General features: G+C 37.8%; 1 protein-coding gene across 1 annotated transcript; it reads right to left on the bottom strand.

Annotated features, from left to right (window-relative positions):
• Positions 1–306: 306 nt before the first annotated feature.
• RBM11 (RNA binding motif protein 11) lies at positions 307–11,598 on the bottom strand. Its single transcript, XM_081138134.1, has 5 exons — positions 11,428–11,598; positions 7,458–7,620; positions 6,062–6,134; positions 4,841–4,937; positions 307–3,026 (listed from the first exon to the last, which is right to left on the bottom strand). Exons 1-5 carry the CDS (start codon positions 11,521–11,523, stop codon positions 2,739–2,741), a joined length of 717 nt encoding a protein of 238 aa, XP_080994260.1. The 5' UTR covers positions 11,524–11,598; the 3' UTR covers positions 307–2,738.
• Between the last annotated feature and the right edge of the window lie 319 nt (positions 11,599–11,917).

Below are 11,917 nucleotides of genomic sequence, written 5' to 3'. Positions count from 1 at the left end.
CTGGGGCATCATGTGAACTTGTAGAACTCACTCTGATCAGGCTGAACACTAATAACCTCAGCAAATGTTGCATAGTAAAAACTGGAAAGGCTGTGCTCACTCAGCTTCCCTGGGCTTGAGGTGGAAAGGCAGGTATCATTCATTCTTTGTTAAAAAGATCCTTTTTTGAACCTTTTGCAGTAAAATATAATTTCTATAGAGATTTATGTAATAGTGCTTGCTCATAGTCACCAAAATCAAGCCCAGGCTCTTAATGCAGTTTGCTTAATGGGAAATAAATTAATGAGAGACAGACTCTTAGTTCTGATGTAACTGGCTTTACTAAGATGTATGGAAACAGAAAACAGAAGAATATGCACACTTACAGATTTCAAAGGTGTGATCTGCACTCATATTTTGGACCAATTTTAATTCTAAGTACTTTTTCTCTTGTTTTTCCACTAAATTCCAGAAACTCATTTTGAAAAAATAAATTAGTGAACAAGAATAAAAATACTGATTTTGTTCTCAAATTTCAACTTTTGTCTAACATTTGAAACAGAATGTGTACATACTTAAAAATAGATTTTGAGAGTAGAGACTTAAAATTGTAAAAACAAAATCCTCTAAGGCAAATAATTTAAATAAATTTTAAGTCAAAAACATAGTATTGGTGCTGGGCTGACATGGCTCAGCAGTTGAGCATCAACCTAGGATCCAGGAGATGGAGGTTCAATTCCTGGTCAGGGCACATACCTGGGCTGCAGGCTTGATCCCCAGTAGGGGGCGTGCAGGAGGCAGCCGATCAATGACTCTCGTCATTGATGTTTCTCTCTCTCCCTCTCTCTTCCTCTCTCTGAAATCAATAAAAATATATTTAAAACAAAAAAACAAACCCACAGCATTGGGAAAATTGATAGTTTAAAATTACATAGGACTGTAGATGATAACATTTTAGGAGAAGTTTCATATTTTCTAAGGAAAGATACTAGGTAAAGAAGTGAATGCGCCTTCTGGTTGGTTGAACTGGCTGACTTGCTGAAGCTGCTCTCAGGGTAATTCCTGTCTGTGATGAAGACGATGCAAGAATTCCCTGCAGTTATAAGGTTTTAGTTCGTGTAACAGTATTTCAGGATAATTTTCTTACAAATATGCTAATCTTACTTGCTAAGAGTCCTTTCTCATGTACATATTCTCTATAATGCCCATCACGCAGAAATAATTTAGGGCTAAGGCGTTTTTTTCTATTTACATAGAAATATATTTCTCCTTAGCATAATTCTAAATCACAAAAATGTAAATTAAAAAAGAAAAAATGACATCTTTTTTTGTTTGAATAGTTAGGAACATGAAAGTATACAGGTCAAGTTACATCAAACAGAATTTAGCATTTCATGTTGATCAATGGAAATAGACTAATATTTACATTTAAAATAAGCCTAGTTATACGACATTGCAAATTTATAACCCAAAGTTAAATTCAGTTACTCATTTTGTTAAAAACACCTTTATTATTTTAAATAATAAAGATCTTGCCCGGCCGGGCTTGGCTCAGCTGTTGAGTGTCAACCTAAGATCCAGGGGATCGCGGTTTGATTCCTGGTCAGGGCACATGCCTGGGCTGTGGGCTTGATCCCTGGTCAGGGGTGTGCAGGAGGCAGCCAGTCAATGACTCTCTCATCATTGATGTTTCTAGCTCTTTCTCCCGCTCCCTTCCTCTCTCTGAAAGCAATTATGATATATTTAAAAAATAATAATAAAGATGCATAAAGTGCTATGCAACATACAAAAGAACTACCCAAGCATGGCTTTTCCTATGGAAGTGGGTGGGAACCTCCCAATGCGTCTTTCAATTAGCTTTAGTAAATAAATATTTTCATTGTTTTAGTTTATGAGCTAAAAAATGAACAAAAATATATAAATAAATCATTAATTTTACATGTACTCTATTTATATTCTAGAAAGAAATGAACCAAAAATAGAAAACTTGATTTGATAATAAATATTAAATATCATACATTAATGAAATACTCTATTTACTGTTTATTATCAAGATTTACTTAATGTCAAACATACCCTCTCAAACCCAGTTGGTAAAATAAGTTGATAACTTCTAACATAACCAAATAATTTTTATGAAATACAACACAATTAATATGAGGAAGATGCTCATATTTATATAAACTGTATAAAAAAGGAATGATACTAAAACCAGCTCCATAATAATGATTTTTCCTTTGGTATTACTGTCATATATCTTCCTTTTATGAAATAAACCTGTGGGAGCATAAAGCTCAGAAATAACACATTGAGACATAAAAAATAAATATTAGCAAAGGGAAACTAAAGTCTGCTTATTCCATTTCTGTTATTAACAACATGTGACTCTTAAATATCTGCACTAGTTTCACTCAGAAAACCTACCACTCTATATAGGAGACAACCTAGGAAAGCATGGTGCCGTATTCGTAAGTGACTTTTCATTGACAGTTTAGTGCAATTTCATCATCAGTACTAAAATACATCACTCAAAGTATATTTCTTGTTGACAGTGTGTCAACAATATCATTACAAAAGCAAAAATAGTACATTATATTACTTTTAGGTTTTTGTCATTCAAAACAAACTTTCAATAGCAAATCAGATGCCACATTATTATATATTTCAAAAAAGACAAGAAAGCCATGGAATTTGTCATTTAGTAGAATACAGACTTTTTTTTTTCCTTTTAGTGCAGATAAATTCATTTGAAGGTAATACTAGTATCTTTTCTTCCTCTTACACTTTCGGAACTTTTGACTATATTCACTTTCTCTAGTGTTTCCTGTGCTACTATCACTATCGCTGGTGTGCTTCTGCCTCTTGCGTTTATTCATCTGATAAAGGTCAGAGTCCCGTGGTTGTTGGTGAGTCCATTCGTAAGAGCTGGGTCCAGCCTCCAGATCTGGAGCATGGTTCAGTGGAGGAGGCACGGACGTGCTATTAGGAAGAGGCGCTGTCATCTCACAGTAAGGAAGCTGCAGGGCTGGATTACACGCCCGCCACTGCTGTGGGGAAAAATACATTCATCTACCAAAACAAGTGCAAAAGTGAAAAGTTTATGGTTTACATGCATTATACAAATAACTTCGAGCAAACCAGGCTGTATATAAGAAAAGGCTATGCCCTGGCCAATGTGGCTCAGTGGTTACAATAGTCAGCCTGCTCACTGGAGGGTCTCAGGTTCAATTCCAGTCAAGGGAATGTACCTGGGTTGAGGGTTCACTACCGGCCCCTGGCACCTGTGGGAGGCAACCAGTCAAGGCAACCAGTCGATGTGTCTCTCTCACATTGATGTTTCTCTCTCTCTGAAAAGCAATGAAAAAAATATCCTCAGGTGAATGTTAACAACAACAAAAAAAAGGGCCATGACTTCGCAAAGCAGAGAGGTGGTAGTTTCATACAGCTTCCTACAATACAGCTTAGTGCCATCCTATAGAAATAAAATGCAAGCCACACATGTAGTTTTAAATCTTCAAGTAGGCTCAATAATTAAAAAAAAGGTGCAATTAAATAATGTATCTTATTTATCTCAAAATATCCAAAATATTGTCATTTCAACATGTAAGCAATAAAAAGTTATGAGATATTTTACTTTCTTTTCTCATTCTATGTCTTCAAAATGTGGTATATATTTTATACTTACAGTATATCTCAATTTAGATAAATTTTTATATAAAAAACTTCATCTAAATTTAGATTATATAAAATTTACATTTGAGAAACTAGGTACACATACCCAAGTTCTTTCAAATATATGTAAAAGTTTTCCAATAAGTGAATTAAGTATATGTTTTAAATTTTAATTTAAATTAAAAACTCAGTGTTTTGCTCTCACATGTGTCTAAAGGCCACCATATTGTATAGCACAGTTGTCAACAGTTATGCTAGATACTTTTCTTTTTAAAGTAATTTTTAACTCAAATTTCTAACTATTCAAAGTATGTTAAAGGTTAATAGAGAGGATGTGAGAGTGAGTGTATGTGTGTTTTCTTAAATCTACCAAAGATTAAAAATTCTGGGAAGATACTGACAGTTTCAGATGAGAACTGGCTCACTAATACCTCACTATAACTAAGAAAACTTTTTCCAAAATTTGAACTATCAATTTTCCTTATATTTACAAAAGTGAAAAAAGCTATTTAAAAAATGTAAAGCTCACATGTATGCTGGATGTTTGTAAAAATCCCACCCTGTGAATTAGAATACCTGTGTTATAGTCCCACATCTGTCAGTAAGAAGTAGAACCTTGGGCTTGTTGATTAATATTCTTAGACCTCAATTTTATTGTGTATAAAATTATGATTTGAAAAAACTTCCTAAGTTCTCTTTTAATAATAAAGGTCATAATTTAAGATTTCTAGGCCAAAACCATATTTCTGAGAGTCTTTGGAATGTAGTTTACTATACTGAGAATCTTTGCCTTTAGTTTCAAAAAAAATTATTTTAAAAAGAATCCATGTCCAAAAGCAATATATTTGTGATTAATGTTTATATTATGTAAAAACAATTCACTAAATAAAATAATTCAATTCTAAAAAATATCTTTTAAAATAGTCATTTAAATGACAACTCTCTACTCAAATTTTACTCAGGCCACAGTGCAACATCATTCCTGTCTGCCCCTTTTTGACTGACATGCTGGCTGTTCGCTGAGGTACAATGTGTTGGATTTAAGATGACCGTGTTAGAGCCCAGTGCCACTGGGGGAAAGTGCCCCTAGAAGCTGTGGCCTTTGTCCCAGGTTTATATTTGAGCACTGTGAGTTCCAAATAGTTTTTGCATCACATTATATATTGAACCAAAGGCATGTCAAACTTACCATCTTCTGAAAGAAAAAATGTTCTTGAGGTAAAGCTGCATTATTAGTTGGAAAGAACTGCATGGGAAAGAAAGATCTGCCAAGGACTTCTTCATTTCTTTGGGAAGGTAAAAGAAAACAATAAAAAGTTAAAATTCCTGCTCACGAATGTTTTTTCTTTAAAAAAACAAACAAGACAGCACTTTGTAATTTAAAAAAAAGAGCTTCTCTAAGAGAGCTCAGTTAAGATTAATTAACTTTAAACATGTACACATAAATAACCAGTTATTATACTGATAATGTACTGACACAGCAGTACCTTAAGTCTTATTAATTACTACATATTGAAATCTCAGTATTTAGAGTTACATTTGGCTTTCTGATAGGAAAATATCAAGCAATGTTAATTTTATAAAGAGGAGGGCACTTAGATACGAAGACAGCAGAACAAGGCATTAATAATTTACCAAGGGTACATTCAATCTTTTACAGGTATTTAAAAGTAAAAAAAGGTAGAAATTTTTCTCATTTTTGAATGTATATTCATTGTTTATATAAATTATGCTCTTTTCTAAATAGACTGCTGATGTTAACATGCACACATATTTGCTAATTTCTTCTACACATTAAGATAATAAAAATTGCTAATTTAAAAACTGTGGTGCCCTAAAGTTTCATTTAAAAGTGTAATATTTTCTTCTATGGAGATGTTCAAAAAATTCTAATATTACAAATACTGGCTAGGGCTATAGCTAGTCTTCACTAGTCTACTTGCTCCACAGTACTCCACAATTTTAATGCTACTACTACTAATCCTTGGACAGAAAGTGTACTGCGGAAGAGTGAAATTAACACAGGCAGGCAGAAGCAAAGATGAGGCAGGAAAATGACAGGAAGCAGTCAGATAAATAGGTGGATATCCCATTTATATGTGCGGAGAGTAGTACCACAGAAGCCTAAATGATCCATCGCAACAAGGCCGGATGCTTAAATGATTTAACAGCTATGAAAGAACATAATAAACTAAAGAACACAAAAGATATAAATCTCTCTCACATACTGCTGAAAATAATATATCTGAACTTAAATGAAAATATTTTCTGTCACTTTTCACGGTTTCAGAAAAAATGAATTCCTTAATTGTATGTCTAAATGGTAAGGTTTACAATAACTCAAAATAATTCTTCCTGTCACAAGAACATGCTTATTTTCTTTACCTTCATGAAAAAACATTTTAATTACCTGTAGCTGTGTGAATTTATCTTAACACAGCTCTCAAAACTTTGGTTAGTTGGTTCAGAAGACCGAGTGCTCCCTTTAAAAGAAATAGAACAACATGTTTATTACTTAATGGTACAATTTTTTTGAGTTCTAACATTAAACCATAAAAACACCTCCAAGCCCAAGAGGACATAGTATTAATTAAAATTTTATACCCATATAAGGTACATGAATATGTCTTTGGTCTCCCAAGTAATATTTACAGATTGTTTATATTATTATAAATAACTAAATTTTAATCAAGCTTCTTCCAAAGCAATGGCTCTACAAAAGAATTACATTGGCGTGGGACCATATAAGATACACGCTGTTTTGTTCCACACACCTATAAACTAAAAATGGCAAATAATCAGTGTTATTTGCCTCCCATGTATAAGGCATGAGTTCTTTAAACTGCACTGACAAAGTCAATACAGCCTTACAGAGGATGCTAAGTAGCTGGCTAGGGAAATATCAGAACACAATGTCCTGGCCCATCCTACCAGCTTATAGTAATTAACTGGACAGTATTTGAGAGCAGGATGCAGCCAGTTTTCTTTGCAAAGACATTAAAAAAATGAAATGCAAAGAGAAGCACTTTTCCTTTGCAACAAGGCATTATTTTGCTATTCTTATTTGTTCTGTACAGCAAGAGGAATAACAAAGGAATGAACAAACAAGGGATATATCATTAAGCCTGATTCATTTAGGGGAGGGAAGCAACATAAGCATTGCAAGTATTGCAACATAAACCTAAGCACTGCCCCTATCCGTCCCTCCAAACATGAAAGGCCTAGCGTATCAGGACAGTGGTCTCCGGACACCTCATCAAAGACAATCAGTTCTTGGTACGTATGTAGAAGGCACTTGAGGCCATTCATGGCAGGAAGCTTTCCTCCCCCACTATGAAGGGTCACTCTGCAGCTGCCTCTGGCCAGCTGCTCTTGCTTAGATCCAGGGCAATATACATGGCAGGGTTCGTTCCCTGAGAAGGGCTGTCACCCACCCTATCTTCCAAATAGCAGGTATCTGAAATCATACATTAGCAACGACAAAAGGATGGGCAAATAGTCTAGTTATATAAAAGCTAGAGTTGTGTGTCTCTAGTTCATTTAAATTTGCTTAATTTATAATAGCCAGTAGCAACTATCATAGATACTAAAATAGAACATTAATAATTTTAATAGAGAGGAGATACAATAGGGTTGGCAATGTAACTGGCAATACTAATAAATTACATACCATTATGAATCAGACATATGTTCTGAAAAATTTAAGAGAGACTATGGGGGCACTTTTTTGAAGTCTTATATAGAAAGCAAAATGCTTACAACTCTGAGAACACCAACAATAACAAAACTCACTTGGATAAACCTACCAAATCGATACTGCACATTAATTGGTCTTCCATATAAACGAATTCCATTCAGCAAAGCTATGGCATAAGACACCGATTCTGGGTGTTTAAAGCAGACAAATCCAAAAGACTTCGGCTTTCCTTCTCTGTCTTTGCATATAGTCACTTTGGTTAATGGCCCAGCCTATAAAAAACTTAAAAATTATTTTCTCGTAAATCTAAAGATTTTTTTACAGATAAATCAAGAACATTTAACTTTAGATTTTAAAAAATCTGTCAGCAGTAATAGCTTTATGCAGCTCTGCCAATAATGTGTTTTCCTAACAATAAATATTACACTTCATCACACTTGCTTGGTACTCTCTTGCTCACCAAGAAACGATCATGGTGCTAAGAATAGGAAATTATAGGTAATGAGAAATTCTAGGTAATAGGTGCAAATCTTGAAAGGAAAGCTATATTACCCTTCAGTTAGGCTAAACAAAACAATTTAGAGAGCATTTACTAGGTGCCTTTAAGAGTGTGTAACTCAAAAATGAAATGACAAATCCAATGTTGGTTGAGTTATGACCAAAAAAAAATCAAAAACTGGTAACAATTCCTCACAGCCTAATTTTTTTGTCAAGAAGTTTTTTTTTTGTCAAGAAATGTTTTATTATTTTATTTATTTTTTTAAATGTATCTTTATTGATTTCAAAGAGAGGAAGGAAGAGAGAGACAGAAACATCAATGATGAGTCATTGATCGGCTGCCTCCTGCACACTCCCTACTGGGGCTCGAGCCCGAAACCCGAGCATGTGCCCTGACCAGGAATCAAACTGAGAATGCCTGGATCATAGGTTGGTGCTCAACCGCTGAGCCACACCGGCTGAGCAAGAAATATTTTAATATGTAGGTGCATTATTTATAATTAGTGAAAAATCAGAAAGGCTCTAAATCCAACTAGAGAATATTATTCCATGGTGTATTATTAAAATGAAATAAAATATGTACTGAAATATTCAGATTGCATTGATAATAAAACCTATAATTAGCAATATGGAATAAAAAAGTGGAGTCAAATATTATAAAACAAAATTAAAATTATAATTAATTATAACTAAGAAAAAAAATACATTTCCACAAAGGTAAGGAAAACAGGAGGCCAAGACTTACGAAGAGCTAAGATTTGACAGTGAATGGCTGGCTCAAGCTTTCAAATTGTACAATTAAAGATTGCTTTTCTCTGTAGAGATGGATAACTATATTATGAAATTGCTTTTAATCTGAAGAAAAATGTTAACTATCATCTTTCAAATGATGCTGTATTTTAGGATTCAGACTTCTTTTCATTCTCTGCTTTCTCATGAATTAGCTTATCTTCTCTTCTGGCTTTGAGGACCATTTCATCAACAGATCTGTTTTTTCCTACTCATTTCCCTCTTTTGTGCATCTTTCTAAGAGACAGTCTCCTGGACACTTCCATGTAACTGCACTTCAAACTCAACATTTTTTAAACTTACTTCATTATCTTTCCCCTCGAAATCTCTACTCCATTCCTTAGTTAAAAATACAAAGGTATGAAAGCTTACTTTCTCACTTCAAAGGATAATCAGAGATTTGAAAGACACGAGTAAAAGGATAAATGTATAATAATAAAACCAATTTTAATCAGTACTTTTTCTACCACTGGTATTAAATATATGAAATCACAAAGGGACAGAATATTTTAAATGCTTCGAATTTAACAAATTCAAAGATATGCCAAAGTATGTTTAAAGATAAATTCAACAAGAGATGTGCTTGTAGCAACAATCGCATCACATCAGCTTATAGTCTTTTTATCAGAGTAAAATGCTTAAATAGTGTTGCAGTTGTCAAGACTTGCTAGGTTTGGCTGGGCTGAAGCCTTTCTAAAAGATACCTCGCTTTAGCAACTTCTTTTAGAACAGCGATTTTCAACCTTTTTCATCTCATGGCACACATAAACTAATTACTAAAATTCTGCGCACACCAAAAAACTCGTTTTTTGCCAATCTGACAAAAAAATTTATAATTTTGACTCATTCACACCAGATGGCTATTGTTGTGTTGGCTGCTGTCACTTTTTATTTGACAATCTAAGGGGAAAGAGGTCAGTGCCCCTGACTAAACAGTCAGGTGCTGCATGTTTTAAAAATTCTTGAGGCACAGAAGTTGAAAATCACTGTTCTAGACTAGAGAAGGACCTCGACAAAATAAAAACATATGCTTCGTTGTCTGATCGTTAGAAAAGGTGAACATTTTGTTTAGGTAGACATCATAAAAAATGAAATGTAAAAGCCTTCATATTATATGTATATAATATACATATATACATATATATATATATATTGTCTTACAGATCCAGTGCCTACTGAGTAGAAATAATGTATGTGCATGGGGGCCTTCATGCCTTTCCACACACACCCCCACTTCATTTTTGGAGTTTCCACATAAAAAAAAGCCTTCTGGAGAAAAAGAATGTTTAAGTTTTTCCTCCCTCCCTCTCTCTCCGCCTCTCTCTCTTCCTCCTCCTGTTTTTGTTAGTGACAAGTTTTAAATGATACTGGGGGAAATATAACTATAGAGAAAGGCAAGTGTTAGAGCAGATTTTAAAAAGCAAGTTTTAAAAGATGGCAAGTTATTGGAAGGATAAGCGTAAAAGCCTTCTACTTAACGATATTTTTCAAATATTAAAAAGTTTTATGTCTAGGACAGGAAACTGTGCTCCTGGAAGGGACTGTCTCTATCAAATTGTGTGTATCTGTAATTAACAGAGGGGTGCTTCAGTTCAGAGACAAAGGGCCTCTCAAAAACCAGATAACGAACCCTCTTCATGGCTGCTACTCATACTTACTCTTGGAAATTTAGCTTTGCTATTGTCTTCCTCGGAACTTGCCTTTCTTCTGATAGGGGGAAGTCCCTCCTTTCTGATTTCTCTTGGTGTTAGTACCAGCAGTGCTATTAGCAGTAGCAGCAGCAGCAGTCACTGCCAGGCTCAGCTCCCTTTTACCTGGATTAGTTTATTTAATCTTCACACATCATTCTGGAGATACTGCTGGGCCCATGTGACACTTGAGGAAACTGAGGCACTGACAATTCAGTTACTTGCCCAAGGTCACACTGCTGATTATTCAGAACTCTCGCTTTAAAAAACTTTGCTATGCTCTCTATCCCTCTCTTTTGGCGATTACCCTAAATCACGGCAATTCACTTTTAGTTTTCCCTTTTAGGAAGACCAAAGGCCATCTCTTAAACCTGTACGCCCCGTTCCTTACTTAGCGTTCGCCACTCATTCCGGGCAGTAAGCGGTGAGAGGGGCGGCCGAGTGAGACCTAGGTGTAGAGGAGAGGGAAGCGCTCGCGGGGGCCAAGGGGCTTCCTCCTGGAGGTGCCAGGTCGGCAGTATTTCCAGGTCTTCTCGGTATGAAAGAAAAGGAACTGGCCAGGGAATGAACCGATCACAGTTATGACTTAGCTGATCAAATAATCTCAAATATCGTTTAGCATACACCCGCCACATAAAAGGGCCTGGGGGGAAAGGAACGAACAGGGAAACCTTTAGAAATAGATACGGCCGACTTCGCGGGAGGCAGGGCGTGAGGATGCATCTTCCATCCCCTGCAGGCAGGGGCCCGCCCAGGCCAGGCACCTCCGCGAAGCCCTCGCTCAGGGCGGGGCCCGGCCCCGGCCCGGCCCCGGCCCCGGGGCGGGGGAGGAGGGGGAGGGGGCGGAGGGGGAGGAGGGGGAGGGGGGAGGAGGGGGAGGGGGGAGGAGGGGGAGGGGGGAGGAGGGGGAGGGGGGAGGAGGGGGAGGGAGGGGAGGGGCGGAGGGGAGGGGGCGCGCACAGGGTCACCTCGCTACCCCGCCGCACGCCCGGACACAGGCGCAGAGCCAGCCGGCGACCCAGGCACAGCTCCGGGCGCGACGGGGCCGGGCTGCGAACGGCGCAGGTGCGCCTGCCCCCCGCCGGCCCCCCCCACCGACGGTACCTGAAGGAACAGCTCGTAGAGGATCTCCTCCCGCACACGGGCCTCTAAATTCCCCACAAAGACCGTCCTATCGGCCTCCTCCTGGACCGGGAACATCCCTCCGGGCTCGGCGGCGGACAGAGGAGGAGGCGCCCACGCACCGCCCTCGCTCGCCGCTCTCGGCGCCGCCGGGGCGGCGGGGCGGGGCCGGGACCGGGACGTCGCGCGGGGCGGAGCCAGGCGGCGAGGCCACGCCCCCTGCGCCCGCGGGCCCGCCCCCCGCGCCGCCGCCAGCCGGGGATTGGCTGGGACCCGGGGAGTGAGGGAGAGTCGGAGAGTAGTGAGAAAGGGGCGTTGCCCGACTGCTGGGGGGCGAGTCGTTATTCTTGGACTCTGGATTTAAAATGTCTATAGAGATTAAGTTATACTAACGGCATTGCCGACGCCCCCGGGCTAATGGGGGAAGATCCGTTTCCAAAGACTAAGTGAATCATTAGGATCTGAAAATTAT

This window comes from Miniopterus schreibersii (assembly GCF_964146895.1).
Source record: "Miniopterus schreibersii genome assembly, chromosome: 5".
NCBI lineage: Eukaryota > Metazoa > Chordata > Mammalia > Chiroptera > Miniopteridae > Miniopterus > Miniopterus schreibersii.
This window is presented reverse-complemented; position numbering and strand designations above follow the sequence as displayed.

What these genes read in the sequence shown, in the direction of transcription:
- RBM11 (XM_081138134.1), bottom strand. Translation starts at nt 11,523, where the DNA reads ATGTTCCCGGTCCAGGAGGAGGCCGATAGGACGGTCTTTGTGGGGAAT. An exon ending in TCTACGAGCTGTTCCTTCAG is followed by an intron (nt 7,621 to 11,427) that starts GTACCGTCGGTG and finishes AGTTTTTTATAG; the next exon opens with GCTGGGCCATTAACCAAAGT. An exon ending in ATAAATTCACACAGCTACAG is followed by an intron (nt 4,938 to 6,061) that starts GTAATTAAAATG and finishes ACCTTCCCAAAG; the next exon opens with AAATGAAGAAGTCCTTGGCA.